At 37.8% G+C, this 17,357-nt stretch overlaps 1 protein-coding gene across 1 annotated transcript; it reads right to left on the bottom strand.

Annotated features, from left to right (window-relative positions):
- Positions 1–326: 326 nt before the first annotated feature.
- Positions 327–3,615, bottom strand: SLITRK1 (SLIT and NTRK like family member 1). The gene has a single exon (XM_045867735.2). The coding sequence runs from the start codon at positions 3,363–3,365 to the stop codon at positions 1,275–1,277; it is 2,091 nt and encodes a 696-aa protein (XP_045723691.1). The 5' UTR covers positions 3,366–3,615; the 3' UTR covers positions 327–1,274.
- Positions 3,616–17,357: the final 13,742 nt, after the last annotated feature.

Here is a 17,357-nt window from a genome sequence, read left to right as displayed (position 1 = left end):
CCTCCCCCGTCCCTTCCACCGCAAATCCAATTTACCAATTGCAAACATGAAGCTGGAAAAATGTAAGGACCCAGAGTTGAAAACATTTTCACTTTAATACTGAAAAAATATGCCATTATAAAATCCTCGAATAGAATTAGTAAGTTTCACGTGCTTCCTCGGTTCTTTTTTCCTACTGTATAAGTAAGATTTACACCAGCACAGAATTGCTACCATAAGATCGCAGCCTAAGCACTAGAATGACATTAATTGGTCATGCTTAACTGCCTCAAAATCTTTTTTTTTTTTTAATAATTACACTGATACTATAATAGAAATCATGGGTACTTATTTTACATTCAGATGGAAGGCATTATTGGATATGTATAGAAAAATATTCCCCCTCAAAAAAAAAAAAAAGTAAAACATCACCATCAAAATAAAAGAAAGAACCCAAAACAACCCATAAAAACGTCGCTCAACAAAATACATTTTTAACTCATAAAATGGACTGATGATTAGCCATGCAAATGTCTTAAATAAAACCTTTACATTTTTTTTTTCACAGTAAACGTACGTACGCTCTGAACTGCCTACCGATCACAAATAATGGCGAAATGGCACTTTATGATTATACTGTGTTTTGTTTATAGAAAGTTTGATACGATGGGACTTATCAGGTAAGAGGATGGGTGCTGTGAACGTGACGCCGGCTCCAGTCGCCAAGGAGGGCAGCGTCCCTGGAGCGCGTGGTTTCCATGCGAGCCATGCAGCACTTTTTGTTTTTGTCAGAAGTCAAAGTTATTTATTTACAATACATTCATGCCTTCGTGCAACTGCCCATCCCTGCATAGCCAACAGGGAGCCATCACGCCCCCCTCCTCACGGGGCCAATCCACAGGGGAAAAATAGATATCTATCTCTCTATATAGATGTGGGTATATGTATATACGTATAGGACCGCGGCAGCCATCCCCATCAGCTCCACCGCAGAGGGCTAGTTCTTTGAGCAGGGCCCCTGCCGGGTTTTATCAAAAGGAGCTCGCTGCAAAGAGCGATTTGGCAGCGCTCTCCCAGCTCGCCACAGTCTGCTCTTTGTTTCCAGGAGGGAGCTAAGGGGTCAAACCCTCTCACTGGAGCGAGTTCATAGCTATTTATTTACTTATGTCCATAAAGCCTTGGGGCGCGCTGGACTTGGGTCTGGGCTCCTCTGACCCCTGGGATGACAGCGGGGGTGGGGACAGGGTGGTGGGAGCATCGCCTTCCTGCTCCCCCGCTCTACCCTGGTTGGGTTCTTAGTCTGAGAGCGAGTGGGAGCCACAGTCATATACTCTGTGGGCCCCATCTGCGTTGTAAGGCCCATTGTGCCAGTAGGAAGAGTCACAGACTGTCTGTAGGGAATTAATTTCGGACGCCGAGGAGTTGGCGTCCCTTCTCTTAGATCGTTTTCTATTCCTCAGGATAAACACGAGCATGCCCACTACAGTGAAGGCGGAGGTGACAAACACCAGCAGCAGTCCCGGGACCAACACGGAGATGGACACCCTGCTGGTGTCTAGATAAGAGTTGGAGTGCGTCCCGGTCTCCGCCAACCCAGTGCTGTTTTTACTGTGCGAAGTTAACGTGGGCGAGATCCTCGCGTACAGCTGGGGGCAGATCTCGTCATTGGAGAGGAGCATGAAATCCTTCCTAAAGAAGTTCACCGGCGTCTCACACTTGAGGTCGCTCATCAGCACTTCGGAACCCAGGCGTTCTGCCCATTGCTTAAAAGGCACAATGGTGCAGGAGCACTCCCAAGGGTTTCCGTGCAGGTCTATCTGGATGATGGAGGTTAACTGGTCCAGCACCCCTGCCACCGGAAGGTACATGAAGTAATTGTTGTGCAGGCTGAGCTTAGAGAGCGAGACCCCAGCGAACACGTCCACGGGTAGGGACCTCAGCAAGTTGTTATTGAGAATGAGGATCCTCAGTTTGGGCATGGCATTGAAAGTGCCAGGAAGGATGAGCTGGATTGCATTGTACTCCACGTTCAGGTACTCGAGGTTTTGCAGCCCGGCGAATTTCTCCCGGGACAGTGTGTCCAGGTAGTTGCTATCCATATACAGCCACCTGAGGTCCAAAAGGTTCTTAAAAGTGTTGTTCTCTACGGTAGCAATGTTATTGTTGCCCAGATCTAACAGAATGAGATTCTTGTAATCCACAAAGTGCGATTTTCGGATGCTATGGATCTTATTATCTCGAAGGAAAAGCTCCTGCACGTTGGAGAGTTTGGGCTTCAAATCAGCCAAACTGCTCACGTTCCGGTTGTTGCAGTTTATCTTTAAACCCGACCCCGGGATGTGGTCGCAGCTGCAGCCCCCAGGGCAGGGCAAGCCATTGGCTGGGGGCTTGTTTCTGGCGCTGCCGGTCGCTATCGCAGCAGTGGGTCTTATTTTGATCTGCCAGTTGCCTGGGATCTTTGTACCTCCGTTTGGAGCAGACCCTGGGGTGGCATGATCCTCTTGCCCATTTGTCTTGAAAGGAGTTGGCAGGGGGCCAGGAGCGAAGGTCTCTTCTTGGGCAGGGGGCGCTGGGAGACTGGAATCCACTCGGTTTTTCAAAGGACACAAGTCCTGTTCTGTGGTTTCATTGAGGTCTTTCCCCTGCAGTCTGGTGGGGGCTTCACAGACAACTCGGCCGATCAGAGCATTTTTGGGAATATTTTCCAGCCATTCTTTCAGGGAGAGGAGATCACAGGTGCAGTCCCACGGGTTATCCTCTAGCAGAATCTCAGCAATGCCAGGGATTTGCTCCAAGACTTCCTCATAGGGCAGCGTTTTCAGCCTGTTTCCCCGGAGGTCGAGGTGGGTGATGGGCACATACTGGAACACGTTGGCAGGTAGGGTGCTGATGAGATTGTCATTTAAAATGAGTACCTCCAGCTTGTTCAAGTCCTGGAAGGCCCCGGGGTCTATATCCCGTAATAAATTAAAATCAGCCTGGAGGTATTCCAGATCGTCCAGCCCCAGAAAAGTCTGCTTTCGAAAAGACTTGATCTTGTTGTTGTTGATGTGCAGCCTTTTCACCAGCTGCAGCCCCAGAAAAGCCCCAGGAACGATTTCATGCAAGCCATTGTTTTCCATGTGCAAACTAACTGCATTATAAAAGTTAGCAAACTCATTAGGGAAAAGTCGAGTGAGGGAATTACCATGCAGAAATAGATGGTAAAACTGGGAAGTCGGGGCAGTGAAACGCTGCAGACTTGTAAAGCCCTTTTTTTCACAGTCTACGTGTAGGTCCCCTTCTATCTCATTGCAGGAACAGATCTTCTCTTTACAAACGTCCCCTGTAACGTTTCCAGCGGCAAAACAAAGAGACGTCTCCAGCAACAGAATCCAAAGCAGCATTTTTAAAGCGAGCAATTCATCCCCGATCTCATCACAAAGTAACAGCGACCATCCTGCTCGCCACAGACACAATTCAAGTTCATTTAGTGCTCCAATGTCCGAACCCAGGGAAGGAGAAGAAAAGGGTTTGGGGGGGTGGGGGTGGATTCCTTCCTCCCTAACCCCCCCGCACTGCAACAACCCAGGCGCCAGTCAAGAATTATATCCACAGACTATCCAGGCACGTAGTGCAAGGCAAGCAAAAGAAAAAAAAAAAAAAAGAAAGAAAGAAAGAAAGAAAGGGGGGGAGGGGAGAAAGAAAAAGAAAGGAAGAAAAGAAGAAAGAGAAAGAAAAGAAAAAGTAGAAAAAATAATCCTACTCCCCCTCAACCCTTTAAAAATTACCAAAAGAAGTTAAATATATACATATAAATTAAAAATGCACCTTACAGAACCTGGTCTAGTGGTCCTCACTAATCAGGAAAGGAACAATGCTAGTAATTAGAAGCAAGTGCATGTTAGAGAAACAAGCAGAGGGTTTGCAGCGTAGTACAGGCGCACTGCCTGTGCATGGCTGTGCGTCGGACTGACCTTGCCTCTCTGATACAAAGCAGGGTTTTCGGCGGCTTCTGTAGCTGAGGCGGCTGATGGAGTTCTTGCTGTGGCTGCAGGTCGCCCAGAAGTCCCCCCGAGGTGCTGTCCAGTCCCCCCGGTGCTGAAATCACGCCCGACCGAAGAACTCACGCTGCCGAGCCAATGGCGCTGGAAAATTTCCGCAATCGCTGCGTTTTGTAGCTGTCCATCCTTTTCCTTTCCTTCCCTTCGGTCCTCTTCAGCTTTTTTTCTGGGCTCCGGCTCTCGGTTACTAGCTCTTCTTTTCTTTTTCTCCTCTTTATTCTGCTCTTTCGGAATTACGTGGAGGGGGCGGAGGGCGGGGGGCGAGTTGTCTGAGGGAGGGAGAGAGCGCGAGAATGGGGAGGGGGGTAGAAGAGAGTTGCTAAGAAGCTCTGCTTGTTCCAGCCTGGTGCACTCTGAAAGATCTGACACCCTCTACTGATCTGCAGTAGCAAAAATCCATCTGGTGAGGGAATGCTGAAGAAAAAAAAAATCAATCCACGTACAGGGCAAGCGTTAAAAATGTGGGCATTAAAGGCTGTCGATCCACATAGATGCTTATTTTAAATGGATTATTTAATTCTTTTTGCGTGCTGAAAACTTTACCCTTTCCTTTCCTTAACGACCTCACAGCCCCCACTACCTCCAGCGTTTGGAAAGGAGTGCTTTTAAAACATTTATTTCCCAATGGCTTGAATAAAATTAGTGTCAGGGTGTCAAGCGAACAGCAATTTGAGGTAATTATACTGCACGCCATTTTCATCGGTGCTTTAAATGCATTTCTTCCGTCTCTGCAGTACAATGTTTTATGATATTTGATGTCTTTGAAAATTTTTTTTGGCATGTTGAAAGTGGTTATGTGGAACATATAGTCATATCATATATATATTTTAAATAATATAACTGGGTTGAATTTTTTGTTTCATGGTATATAATTTAGGCACATACTTTTTCTTTTTTAAACTTGGTATAGAATTTTAGTCAATTTGGTCGTTGAGAGTTAGGTTTCTCTGATATTTCTTGAATGTTATTTAAGTCTGAGGGGTGAAAATACAATGCATGCTTGCGTCTTTGATTCCAGACCCGAAATCTTTCACTGAGAACCGGAAAAGGAGGGAGGGAGCAGGAAAAAAAATCCCAGTATGATTCGTGAGTGCTCTTAAATATCCACTCGCAGACTGGCACTCGCACCACACACACACACTCACACACACACACTCACACACACACACACACTCATATACACAAAGTTTCCAAATCCATATGGACGAATTTAGAACACTTACAAGTAAATAACCAGTTGCATTTTGAGAGAGAGTGAGAGAGAGAGAGAGGGAAAGAGAAACCGCTGGTTTCTAAGGCCCTATATGAATGTTATCTGCAGGTAGTGGGCAGTTTCTCTTCTCCGGGTCACTGGTGCTGGTGGAATACCCAGTTAGGGCTTTTCCCAGAGAGGGAATCATCTGGTTCCTCGAACTTAGATGGAGCTTATAAAAACCAAGTTCTAAAAAGATCTGAGAAGGGAGGGAATATGAGAATGCTGCTTGTTGGAAAAGTCAGCTGTTCTGCTGACTTTTCTTAACAGAGTTGACACGTTTTCCATCAATATAGTCTAAAAATTGTGTGTATGATTTTAGGGTTTGAATTTATAGGATATTATTATATTATTATTAATTTCCTTTCTTCAGTAGAAGCAGAAATATTTTTACATCAGTTTCCCTTTTAATTACGTCTTACACAGTTGGACAGCTGTTAATATGCCTGCTAATAATCTGAGTAAAAGATCCAATATTCAAGGATGTGTGCATTTTGAAAAAACTAGAGAGTTAAAGAATTCCAGGAAGGACTAGGGATGAGGAAATTCAGGGAAGTATAGAGGGATTTTTTTTTTTCCCTGGGTCCAGAAGTTAATTCTTGGGGGGGGGCAGTTTTCATATCTATATAATATTTTCATGTAATCAAATGTGTTCTCTTCTGGTGAAATTCAGTGGGAGGGCATGGATGAAGGTTCAGTTTGGTTGTGTGTGTGTGTGTGTGTGTGTGAGAGAGAGAGAGGCCTTTTTCAGACAACCTTTTACACTTCTAAAACAATTCGGTTCTTATATCATTTAACCCATTACCACATGTAGAAAGAGGAAGAGCTTATTCTGAAACCATTTCACAGAAAAGCTGCTATGCTGTTGAGAAATGCAGATGTGCAAGAGGAGTTAAGCTGAAGGGAAGGATATTTCTGAATCTTTGTAATAGGACTCAGGTCTGAAACTTCTTGGCCCCAGAAACCACCCTGTGAAAGAAGGCAGCCTCATGCAGTGTCTGTGATTGATAGGGGTAGGCAAGGCTCTGAAGGAGACAGAAAAATGTTCCCTGTTTAGAAAGAAAAATATTGATGGTAATCATCTAAAATCACACTATTAAACTTAATTGGTTACTTGTTTATTCAACTTGCTGAATAAATACTTTATGCGAAGAGACCCAAAGAACATATTTCAGTTGATTTTAAAGGAACAGGTAAGATAACAAGCAATTGATATTCAGATTTCATCCCTCCCCCACCCATTAAACTTTATATCTCTGTCCCCTGATTGCTTCTTGCCTCTCAAAGCACCCATCACATTAGAAAATTTACAATCAGGATTTTCCTATTTTGGTATGTTACCATTTTTTTCTCAGTTTTACCCTCCTCAAATAGTTTATTATCTCTGCACTCTAAGAAAGGGCATGTGGTAGGGCCAGATGAGCAACCAAATCTCAGAAGAAATTATTAAGGTAATATTACCTATATGAAGATATTCAATGCAAAATTGCAAGCAAAGAATATGGACACACACGTAGTTCAGTTGAAAATGCACCCTCATCAATGAGCCAAAAAAAATTTTCTTAAAAAATTATTTTCTTAATAAATGTATTTCAGAGAAATAAAGCAGTCTGGAATAGCATATCTATCCCTCCAAGCCTAACTCTTCAAGTATAACAGTAAATTTCTTGGTAGGAAATAAAAAAAATATGGCAATGTGTATGCGATCTAAACATTTCTAATGCCTTAGGGGAACATTTCTTAGGCATGAACTCTTTTTAAAAGGATTCTACTATATCTATTTGAGCTCAGGTGAACTACTTCAATTGCTTTGCCTCTCATAACAGATGATCTCAGGAGCCTGAAATAAAGGATACTCCAGATGATGATTAGAATTGATAATATTTGCTCAGGGCTGTAATTTTTATTCTGGGCTGTGGCCAGAAGGATTTCAGTTGTATCATTAAGTGTTCATATTTTCTTATTCTTCCTCAAACAGGTTCATCTCTCAAGTGACAAAAGTTAGATGTACACATCACAGAATCATTAAGATTAAAAATAGAATTATCAGTTTATTATCTATTTCCCCCAAGTGTCAACAAATTTCCAGATGTTTCCATACATGCACTACATATTTAAGATGGAAGAGTAGAAAACATAACCAACATTAATTAAAGATATTTTCATTATTTATTCTGCACAATAATTTTAAAAGTATTCAGTTTTGATTTTTAATTTTTAAAAAGAAATTCTTTTTTATTTAAGAAACACAAAATTATATATAGGAAGCCCATCTTTAGCCTTCTCTTATCCATGCTTTTTATTCTAGAGGGAACTACTGAAAACTTATGTATAGTGATTTTGATATTGTTATTCTATTTTATAGATGTGGAAACTGAAACTGAGGAGTATTGAGTAATTTACCAAGATTGAATAATACTAGTTGACTTTGCCAAAAGTAACAAAGCTACACACCAATAAGCTAAACTTCTATTCTCACTCTTAACTCCTTATTTGCTCTAAATGCTGTTACTTTAGTTAACCTCTCCATGGGTCAGTTTCCTTACTAGTAAATTAATTCATTGAAGTTTATGGAATTTTTGGTCCCTTCAGGCTCTTTTTTCTGAATCCAAAATCTTTAAAAATAATTTCAGAAAAGTCCCAATGTCTCTTGCTTCCTTAGACTTTTCACATTTGGACTTGGGATGTTTTATTAATGTATTTGCATATCCACTAGGGCTTGAAACCAAGAATAAATGTAAAAAGCACTGTAGAATAGAATTCACTAGTGATGAGTTTAATCTACTACTATTCTTACCTATGTTTCACAAGATAAAGGGGTTGTTGGAATTCTTCCTTCTGTGATAACAATTGTAAACTAAGAGATGAGAATATAAATCAATTACACCTGTAAACTAACATGCTTAGAATGTAAGGTTTCCACCTATTTCTTTTTATTTTCTTTTTGTATGATTGTTAAAAATTTTCTAGGAGTGGGGTACCAAGATAATGATCACATTACATGATCTGAAGGCAAAACCATAAAACATATTCTGAAAAAAAAAATTTTAGTTGCTTGTCAAAATGTAGCTTTTATTTATAATGAAATAAACAGAAAACTAAGGAGAACATGTAAAAATACTTTTACAGGGGCACGTGACTGGCTCAGTTGGTTAAGCAACTGACTCTTTATTTCAGCTCCCATCAAGATCTCAGGGTGGTGAGATGGAGCCCCACCATGAAGCCTGCTTAAGATTCTCTTTCCCTCTTCCTTTGTCCCTCCCCCATCACCTGCACATGTGCACAGGAGCTCCCTCTCTCTCTCAAAAAAAAAAAAAAAATACCTTCACATTTTTACTTGTGTCCTGACGTAGCATTTCTTCATGTTTATATTACTTTAAATTTATACTGCTTTGGGTCATATGTTTAGCTATCTTTGATTGGAATTGATTTTCTCGTAAAGTCTCATTGTCTAATAAAACTCATATGAATCTCTATTTTGGACATATTGGGGAGAACATGGATCAAAAATGTAAATTTGTATACAGGGAAATTCTAATTTATTTCTTTTTTTAAATTTAACATAAATCAAGCAACCAAAGTTCTGCCTGAAAAGGGTAACACTCTTAGGTATATACAGTTGACTCTTGAACAACCCCTTGCACAGTTGAAAATCCTCATATAACTTTTGACTCTCCCAAAACTTAACTACTAATAGCCTACTGTTGACCAGACACCTTACTAATAACATAAATAGTTGATTAACACATATTCTGTATATTATATGTATTTTATACTGTATCTTACTGTAAAGTTAGCTAGAGAAAAGAAAATGTTATTAAGAAAATCATAAAGAAAATACATTTATAGTAATATAGTGTATCTAATGTAAGAAATCTGTATAATGGTGGGACATGCAGTTCAAACTCAGGTTGTTCAAGAGTCAACCATACTATACTATGTACTGTACTACAATGAAATGAGAATACATATTTGTACAATTGTTTATATTAATTGGTGCTTAAGTATAATCTTTTAATAATTGTTAAAAAAACAAAATTCAACTGAGTAAATTTTAAAGATCTTACTGGCTTTACTCAACAATTCACGAATTGGGCAGCATTCTACCTAGCAGATAGTGAAGTGCTCTGAGAAGCTGTACAAAATGAAAGACTTTTATAGGCAGAAGGGAGCTGGAACAAAGAAATTATACTAGCAAAAATCAGATTGGTTGTGGCAAGGTCACTTTTCTTGAGGGCATGGCAGGGGTCTCTAGGGCAGATTACCTCACTAGTGGTGATTTAAGGTTCCACTTCTAGGAAAGCCAAAACTAATTCAGTCTTAGTTTCGTAATGTGGGGCTTAGCATAAGCAACTCCATTTTGGGTCTGTTATTTTGTTTTTAACAGAACTTATTCTACTTTTTAAAATTTGTCTTACAAGGCCCTGCAGATAATTACTCACAGAAAAATAATTCTGTTTTTGTTTCCTACAAAGAATGCATTACATTTTTAAGGTGAAGCATACATGTTACTTGTATAGATTTTAGAAAACACTGAAAACAACAGCAAAAAGTAAAGTAAAATCTAAAGAATTCTAACACCCAGAAATTAGTATAAACATACACACATATATTTTGCAATATACTTTTTGCACCTAACATTTATTTGTGAACATTTTCATTGTTATTAAACAACCACTACTGTATTACATTAGAGGCTGAATTCCTTTGTATGACATAGAATAATTCTTTGAACTAATTTCACATTGTTGGATATTTAGTTCTTACTAAAATTTTTGCTTTCATAAGTAATGCTGCAAAGAACAACCTTGTGCACAAATCACTGTGAACATTATTATTTATCTTTTTATTATAGAATCCTAGAAGTAGAATTGCCAGATCAAAGTGTAGGAAAAATATTAAGACTTTTGATGCAAACTGATAAGCTGCCTATTCAAAAATTTTGCCAATTTATATTCTACTAGCAGTAGATGAGATTTGTTATTTTCTTAAACCTCTGCCAACACTATTATTATTTAAAATATTTTCCAATCAGCTCAGTACTTTTAAAGTGAAGCCAATCCTGACCCATTTACTTGAGCAAATAATTTTCAATTTATGATTACTTATTGAGTATATTGTTAGCCTTCTTCATTTCTCTTCAAGTTTTGAGATATATTTTAGCTTAAAATTACTTCTGTGAGTCCTTTTCAGATCAAGCCACCTATGTATCTGAGTCCCTTTCACCTTAATGGATTGAGTAAAATAATTAGTAAGTTGTGTATTCTTTTTTTTAAGATTTTATTTATTTATTTGAGAGAGAGAATGAGAGAGAGAGAGCACATGAGAGGGTGGTCAGAGGGAGAGGCAGACTCCCTGTTGAGCAGGGAGCCCGATGTGGGACTAGATCCTGGGACTCCAGGACCATGACCCGAGCTGAAGGCAGTCGCTCAAACAACTGAGCCACCCAGGTGCCCCAGTTGTGTATTCTTTTAAAAATTGTTTGTAGCATTGATTCCTCACTAAAATGTAATATTTTTGAAGACAGAGATCAAACCCTTTTATATTTTTATATCTGTCACCTAGCAGAGTACTGGGCACATAATACATATGGTACATACACCCCATCAGTGAAATAAAGCAGTATGCGAATTAGTGATAAATTGAGTGGGACAGATCATAAGAGGTAGAAAGCTCAAAGACAGAATTAATTCACAGACTAGTTACCTGGGAAAGTGATACAATCTGTGAATTATTTAGGTACATTTTTAGGTTTCATGTTTTCCATGCATTACGCTTTATATATTCTTCCTGTATTATCATGCATATATTTATGAAATTCTTTTATTCTCTAGAAAATGAGTTTCTAACCTACATTTTGTGTATCCCTTAAGAGCTAGTATAGTACCATGCACCTGGCTGACAACGAAGAAATGTGTGATGATGCTAATGATAGGGATGCATTGCTGCTTTTGCAAGGGGAAGTGGATTGTGAAATTAGCTGTTGTGAATACAGAAGATTAAAAAATCATGAAAGTCTGTAGACCCAGTGAGGCTAACTTTTTAGGTTACTGATTGGATTTTAAAAGTGTATAAAAAACAAACGTATTATTTGCTATTCTGTTAGTCTTTTCAGAGTTATGGCAAAATCTTAAAGAGGCTAAATTATCTTTTTTCCTCCTGTTTTCTTTTATAAAATCTTTTCTTTCTTTATCTTTCTCCTTGTCCCACTAGTTTTGTTATTATTTTGTCATATGCATTACTATGTCTTCCTTGGGACTTATTTCAGGACAAAACTTGACTATCTGTCTTACAAGTGTTTATATGATGTCAAGATGATATACCACTTAAAAAAATGTATTAGACCCATATTCTGTTTCATCAGTTTTCCAAAAACAGCACTAAAATCACTAATTTATTTTTACACACACACATGCACACTAACCACACACAAACATGTATACACTGCAAGCATAATATATCATTTTATACCTACCGTATGCAAAACACCAGAATGCAAAACTGTAAGACGGACAATGCCATGACTTACATTTTCACTCTTGATTCTTGATACACAATTTCCTGATCCAGAGAAATAAATGTCTAAAGGTAGAATCACGTGCACCATTGCAGACCAGGTAGAGAGATGCCTTTAACAGAGGTGGAGGCCTTTTTGTGATGGCCATTAAATTATATCATGTAGATGGCTAGTGTCTATTCAGATGGCAGTGTTTAATTAAAGGGGCTGACAAAAAAAAAGGTCAACACCATCTCTTTTAGATTTTTGCATAAGCACTATGTATTAGTAACTAATTTTGATTTCAATATTATGAAAAATGGAAATCCTATAGGGCATTTAAATTGCCTAAGGAAAAAGGATTAAATATTATTTATTAAACTAGAAAACATGTTATTTTCTAATCAGTTGGAATTGTCAGTTCTTATATTTATGGTAACTATTAGGCTGTGAAAAAGCATTATTTCACATGAGCAGTTGCCTAGAGAAGTGAAAATATGGGCTTTGGCATCAAACTCAGGAAATCATACTTAGGTGGACACTGTGCTTATGGGGGAATCTCTTACTCCATTCCTAATACTAGTCAATTTCCCACTTTTTAAGTCTTATTTGGAGATAAACCACATATATTATCATAAGTGATAAAAACATTAGACACCCATTTTCCCAGATCTCCTGGTGGCTAGGGCAGATCATATGACTTGGTCTGGCCAATCAAACTCACGTGTCTGGATTTTGAAATTAGACCTGTTGACACGTGGGAAAAGAAATGGAAGAGTTACCTCTGGCTGTGGTAGCAATGGCAGTAATGAGAATACCCAGCACAATTGTGGCAAAGGGCTTCTCAGGGTCCAGGGCTGACGAAGGAATTGCTGCAAGCTTTTTGCTGCCGGTTAGAGCACTGGTAGCACCATCCTCAGCAGAGGAGTGCTATGGCACAATTTCAACCAGTTTTGATTATGGAGCCACTTTCCTTCCTGTCCATGTACCCAACCTGGTTCTCTGATCTTTCCAGAGATTCTGGGAGCTACTCAGTTACCTTTCTCTAAATGGCTTTTCTGCTTGAATAAATCAGGAAATCAGACTGATCTGAAGTGGGAATAAAGTGACTAACTATACCTTATTTTTCCAGAAAGTCCTGGTTTATGCTGGTTATTCATCCCAAATTCTACCAAACCTTTTTCTAATGCTCATTTATCAAAGATAATTGTACAAAAAGTAGGTAATTTGGGACTACTTTTGAGACAATGATGGTTCAGGGTTTCAGAATATGATCGAATATGATCGTGCAGACATACAGAACAGGAATTTAAATTTTATAATCATGTTTGAAAACCCACAGTGTCACTTCAAAAGTGGCATTGAGAAATAAGGCTTTATGCCTAGTAGATATGTTTGGTTTTAACTTCATTGCCCTTTAGTCATATATTCAGTTATTACTTCTCCAGGAGCACCCTAGAAGGTAAGCTGATGTTGGCATATGATGCTGCATGGCTTGCATAATTCCTTTGAGAGAACTTTGTTATTTCTCCTTCTACTTGTGTCCCTGCAGCTAGGCTAACTAGCTACGTTTCTGTTTCTTCTTGAACAAGCACCTCTATTTCAGCCATTTATTAAACATACGACGCTTATACTCAATTTCCAACTACAATCTTAAATTCATATCTAAATCACAGGGAGGTATCCCTTTCCTGGAACATTTTGCTTTGTTCAAAGCCTTTGTCCTCTAAGGCGATCATGAAGCCTAGGATGTGATGTCATATCTAGTACCTACTTATATAAGTTAATAAACAAATATATGTACATATACATATATACACACACAGATAGAGGTATACATGCATATGTTTGTGTGTGTGTATATGTTTTCTGAAGTATGGTTTTCTGTCTCTAGTTGGTTGTTTCCAATTAGTATGAATTTTGGAAAAGTGACTAAATCTTATTTATCATCATTTGTTTTTTCAATTTAATTGGAATAACTTATTTTTGAGAACATAAGATTCTGTTCTTGATACACAATTTCTTGATCAAGAGAAATAAATGTCTAAAGGTAGAAGGTTTGGTAGAATTTGGGATGAATAACCAGCATAAACCTTTAGACATAATGGACAATTTCTATTCTTTGTCTATATCTTTATAATATTCTCTTCCTGTCTTACTTTTTTTTTTTACTCACTCCTCCTCTTTTCAGTACAGCACAGCTTGAAACCATCATGCTAAAAAAATCCATTGACCGGCCTGGAAAATATATCTGCATAGATTATTTCAAATATAATGAAAACCGTTAAATAAAGAAAGAAAATTTACTAGTTTAATAGCTATGTCAGAAATGACTGATACTAGATTTGCATTTTAAAACTCATACAATAACTTGTTTTCTTGAATAATTTTTTTTTGTAGAATAGGTTTTAATTAAAGAGGCAGATTTAGCAGAAGTTTATTTTACAGTAACTTTCTAAAATGCCTTTGTACATAGCCATTTATTTTTACATATCACTGTAATTGACCTCAAAGTGCTTAAGTCTAGTTGAATTTAGCTTAATTAGTGAGCTTATTTGCAATGTTTATGAATTTCACTACTTTGAATTGTTTGTTTATTTGTTAGCATACAATCTGCATAAAAATAATTGTCTTTGAAGAATATGACTACCACAAATTGTAAATACTGTCCCTTTGATTTAAGAACTAAGTGGAAATAATTAAAACAAATACACAATAAAAATTTTCTTACCCTTTAATGCCTCTCATCTTTGGACTGTAATAAATGTTACTAATTTGAAATGAAAATATCTTATTGATAATTAAATATTCCATCCCTTTTGAAATTGGAAATAAATATATTAATTAAAACATAAGACATTAAAAACATGTTATTTTGCTCATACTTTTAATCCTTTATTTACTTATTTTAATCTAAAAATAAGTAGTGTTAATAACTTACTTGAAATTTTCATAGCTGTACTTGTTTTCAGTTCTCTTATATTAAAAGAACACCTTTATGAAACTCTCTAGAAGGTGATTATTTAGCACAGTTTTATTTCTATTTTATTTATAGTTTTACCAGTTCAGCAAAATTTTGTCTTTTGCTCGATAAATTAGTTCTAGGTAAACTAAGTATATAGCTTCAAACCCTAACTGACTGGGTTTATGCTATTGTTTCTTTTTTTAAAAATATTTTATTTATTTATTTGATAGAGTGAGAGCGTGAGTGAGTGAGAGCACAAGCCTGGTGAAGGGCAGAAGGAGAAGCAGACCCCCGCTGAGCAGGGAGCCCGATGCGGGACTCGATCCTGAGACTCCAGGATCATGACCTGAGCTGAAGGCAGACGCTTATTTGACTGAGCCACCCAGGTGCCCCTATAGTGTTGTTTCTTAACTTTTATTTTTTTCCATTATTATTTCCCACCCCAAAGCCTTTTTAGACTTTTTTCTCCTAATCCTGCACCCATGAAATTTTCATAATAGAGATTATTCTGTATATCCTGTATGTCCTGTGACCTGTCGAGGTCCAAAAACTATTATAATATCTAATATTCTGCCACTCCAATTTTTTGGAGTCAATTTTTCCCCCTTGGGGTGATCTCACCCCTACTGAAACTGTATGGTCTATTCCCAGATTTTACCACTTGTTTAGTAACATATTTATAATTCCTCGTGTTGCTGAAGGAAGACTTGCTGATAGTCACTACCAGCACACAAAATATGTTAATAGCATTGAGAGATAGCACGTAACACTTTGTCTCTGAGGTAGTCTTGAAAAATCAAAATCAAATGTCATATTTCAGTGAAATGTTTCTGAGGGAAATCAACCGGATGCAAAATCCGCTTTCCATAAATTACAGTTTGCTTCCCAGTTCTTAAACATCTGCAAGCATGTCAATCAAAAGACATGTTGAAATTGCTCTCCCAATCTATGCAAAAAAAGAGATTTATTTTCTTTTTTCATTTTAGTCTTATTACAACTAGTATCAGCACACATGTCTCTGGCAAATGGTTTGCTGCACCAGCTCCCCTGCTATCCATCTCAATTATTGACCGCGTCAGGTCTTGTGTTTTGGCCATGCTAGAGGATGGAAAAGCCACTACCCCGGAACCCGACTCCCTCCCTCACCAATGGGATGAAGAGGAGGGGGGCAAACCAATGACAGAATAAATGGCCTTGTTTTAAAATCTATTCTTAAAATGCAGTCAATTAAAACACAAAACCACGGAGAGCAGTAGGTCATGCAAATAGCTGCAGTTTCTATTTTGCATAATAAGAATCAAATAATTACATTATCAATATATATGTCACTATTATTTGGTAAACGGTCATCAAATCATTTTGTTTTACATATTTAAAATATTTAAAGGCATAAAAATATAAATAAGTTAGAGGTTTTTCTTAATACGGTATCGTTTCACTCTGATCTTTGGCTCTGGATTCTTCTCGTTCTGTTTCATTGGATTGGAGGTAATGCAATTACCTTTTCTGAAGCAATGCAGATTGGTACACAATTGGTATTATCTATAAGATAAATATTAGATCTACAGATTCGGTAATGATGGAAGCAAAAGCAGAATCCAGTAACACAGTGGATTCAAAGGGTGTTTCACCAAAATTCTAGTTATGCTCCCAGGATAACTTCAGATTTGAGTTTTCACACATTAGCAACATCATCCCAGTGGATCTATTATTGAACAAAATAATTGTTGCAGTTCGGTGCCCAGGAAGAGTAAACATACTTCTAATGCACTTTTTAAATTTCCCATGTGTGTATATCAAATATGATAATGTGGGAGAGCTTGCTATATTCCAAAGTACCATAAAAATGGGATCCACTTTGGCTAGGTTTTCAACTCCTTGAAAAAAGGGATTGTGTCATGTTTATCTTTGTATTTCCAGCATCTGGCAGAGGGCCTGGCACAGCGAGGCTGCACAGAGTTAAGCAATTAATTAATGGCATGTCTGGTTCCACAAAGGATTTGTGGTAGTTTATAGGAAATATATACAACAAAATAGCAAAATATAGGCATACTTGTAGGGAGAAAACAAGTTGGAAAAGGCCATCAGGACCCAACCTGCAGACCATAGGTCCTCAGAAGCATTTTAATTTGGTTATGCATTTGCTCTTGAGTATTATGGTGTCCAAATGAAAATGGATAATAACACTTTTGCTAGTTTTTAGGGCATGCTTCCACGTAAAGTGCATTCACATCTGCAAAATTACTTATGGGATGTCACATCTGCAAAATTACTTATGGGATGTCAAATTATTTTCTCTTTCCACACTTAACCAGTATGGATAGCATAATAAAAAAATGTTATACTTGTATGTTATTAATCACCACAGCTCATAGTCTGTTCTTTTAAACAAGTATTTCTTACTTTCCAATAGTCTACTTCCATTTATAAATATGTGCACTCGGTGCAAGGTATTTTTCAATATCCTTTAGTGGATGGCCAAATTCTGAAAGTAAATAGTATATGGAGAGTTACTTTGTAATATGGGGACAAAACTGGGGACAATACTGTGGTTCCCTTAAGAAAACCACATTTTTTGAGAAGTACTGAATTTAAGTGGATATTTTCGGCATAGGTTTTTGT

This window comes from Mirounga angustirostris, unplaced genomic scaffold (genome assembly GCF_029215605.1).
Source record: "Mirounga angustirostris isolate CCGP_5_RB_7025 unplaced genomic scaffold, mMirAng1.0.hap1 SCAF_3, whole genome shotgun sequence".
Lineage (NCBI taxonomy): Eukaryota > Metazoa > Chordata > Mammalia > Carnivora > Phocidae > Mirounga > Mirounga angustirostris.
The sequence above is the reverse complement of the archived record's forward strand: the minus strand, read 5'-3'. Positions and strand labels throughout refer to the sequence as shown.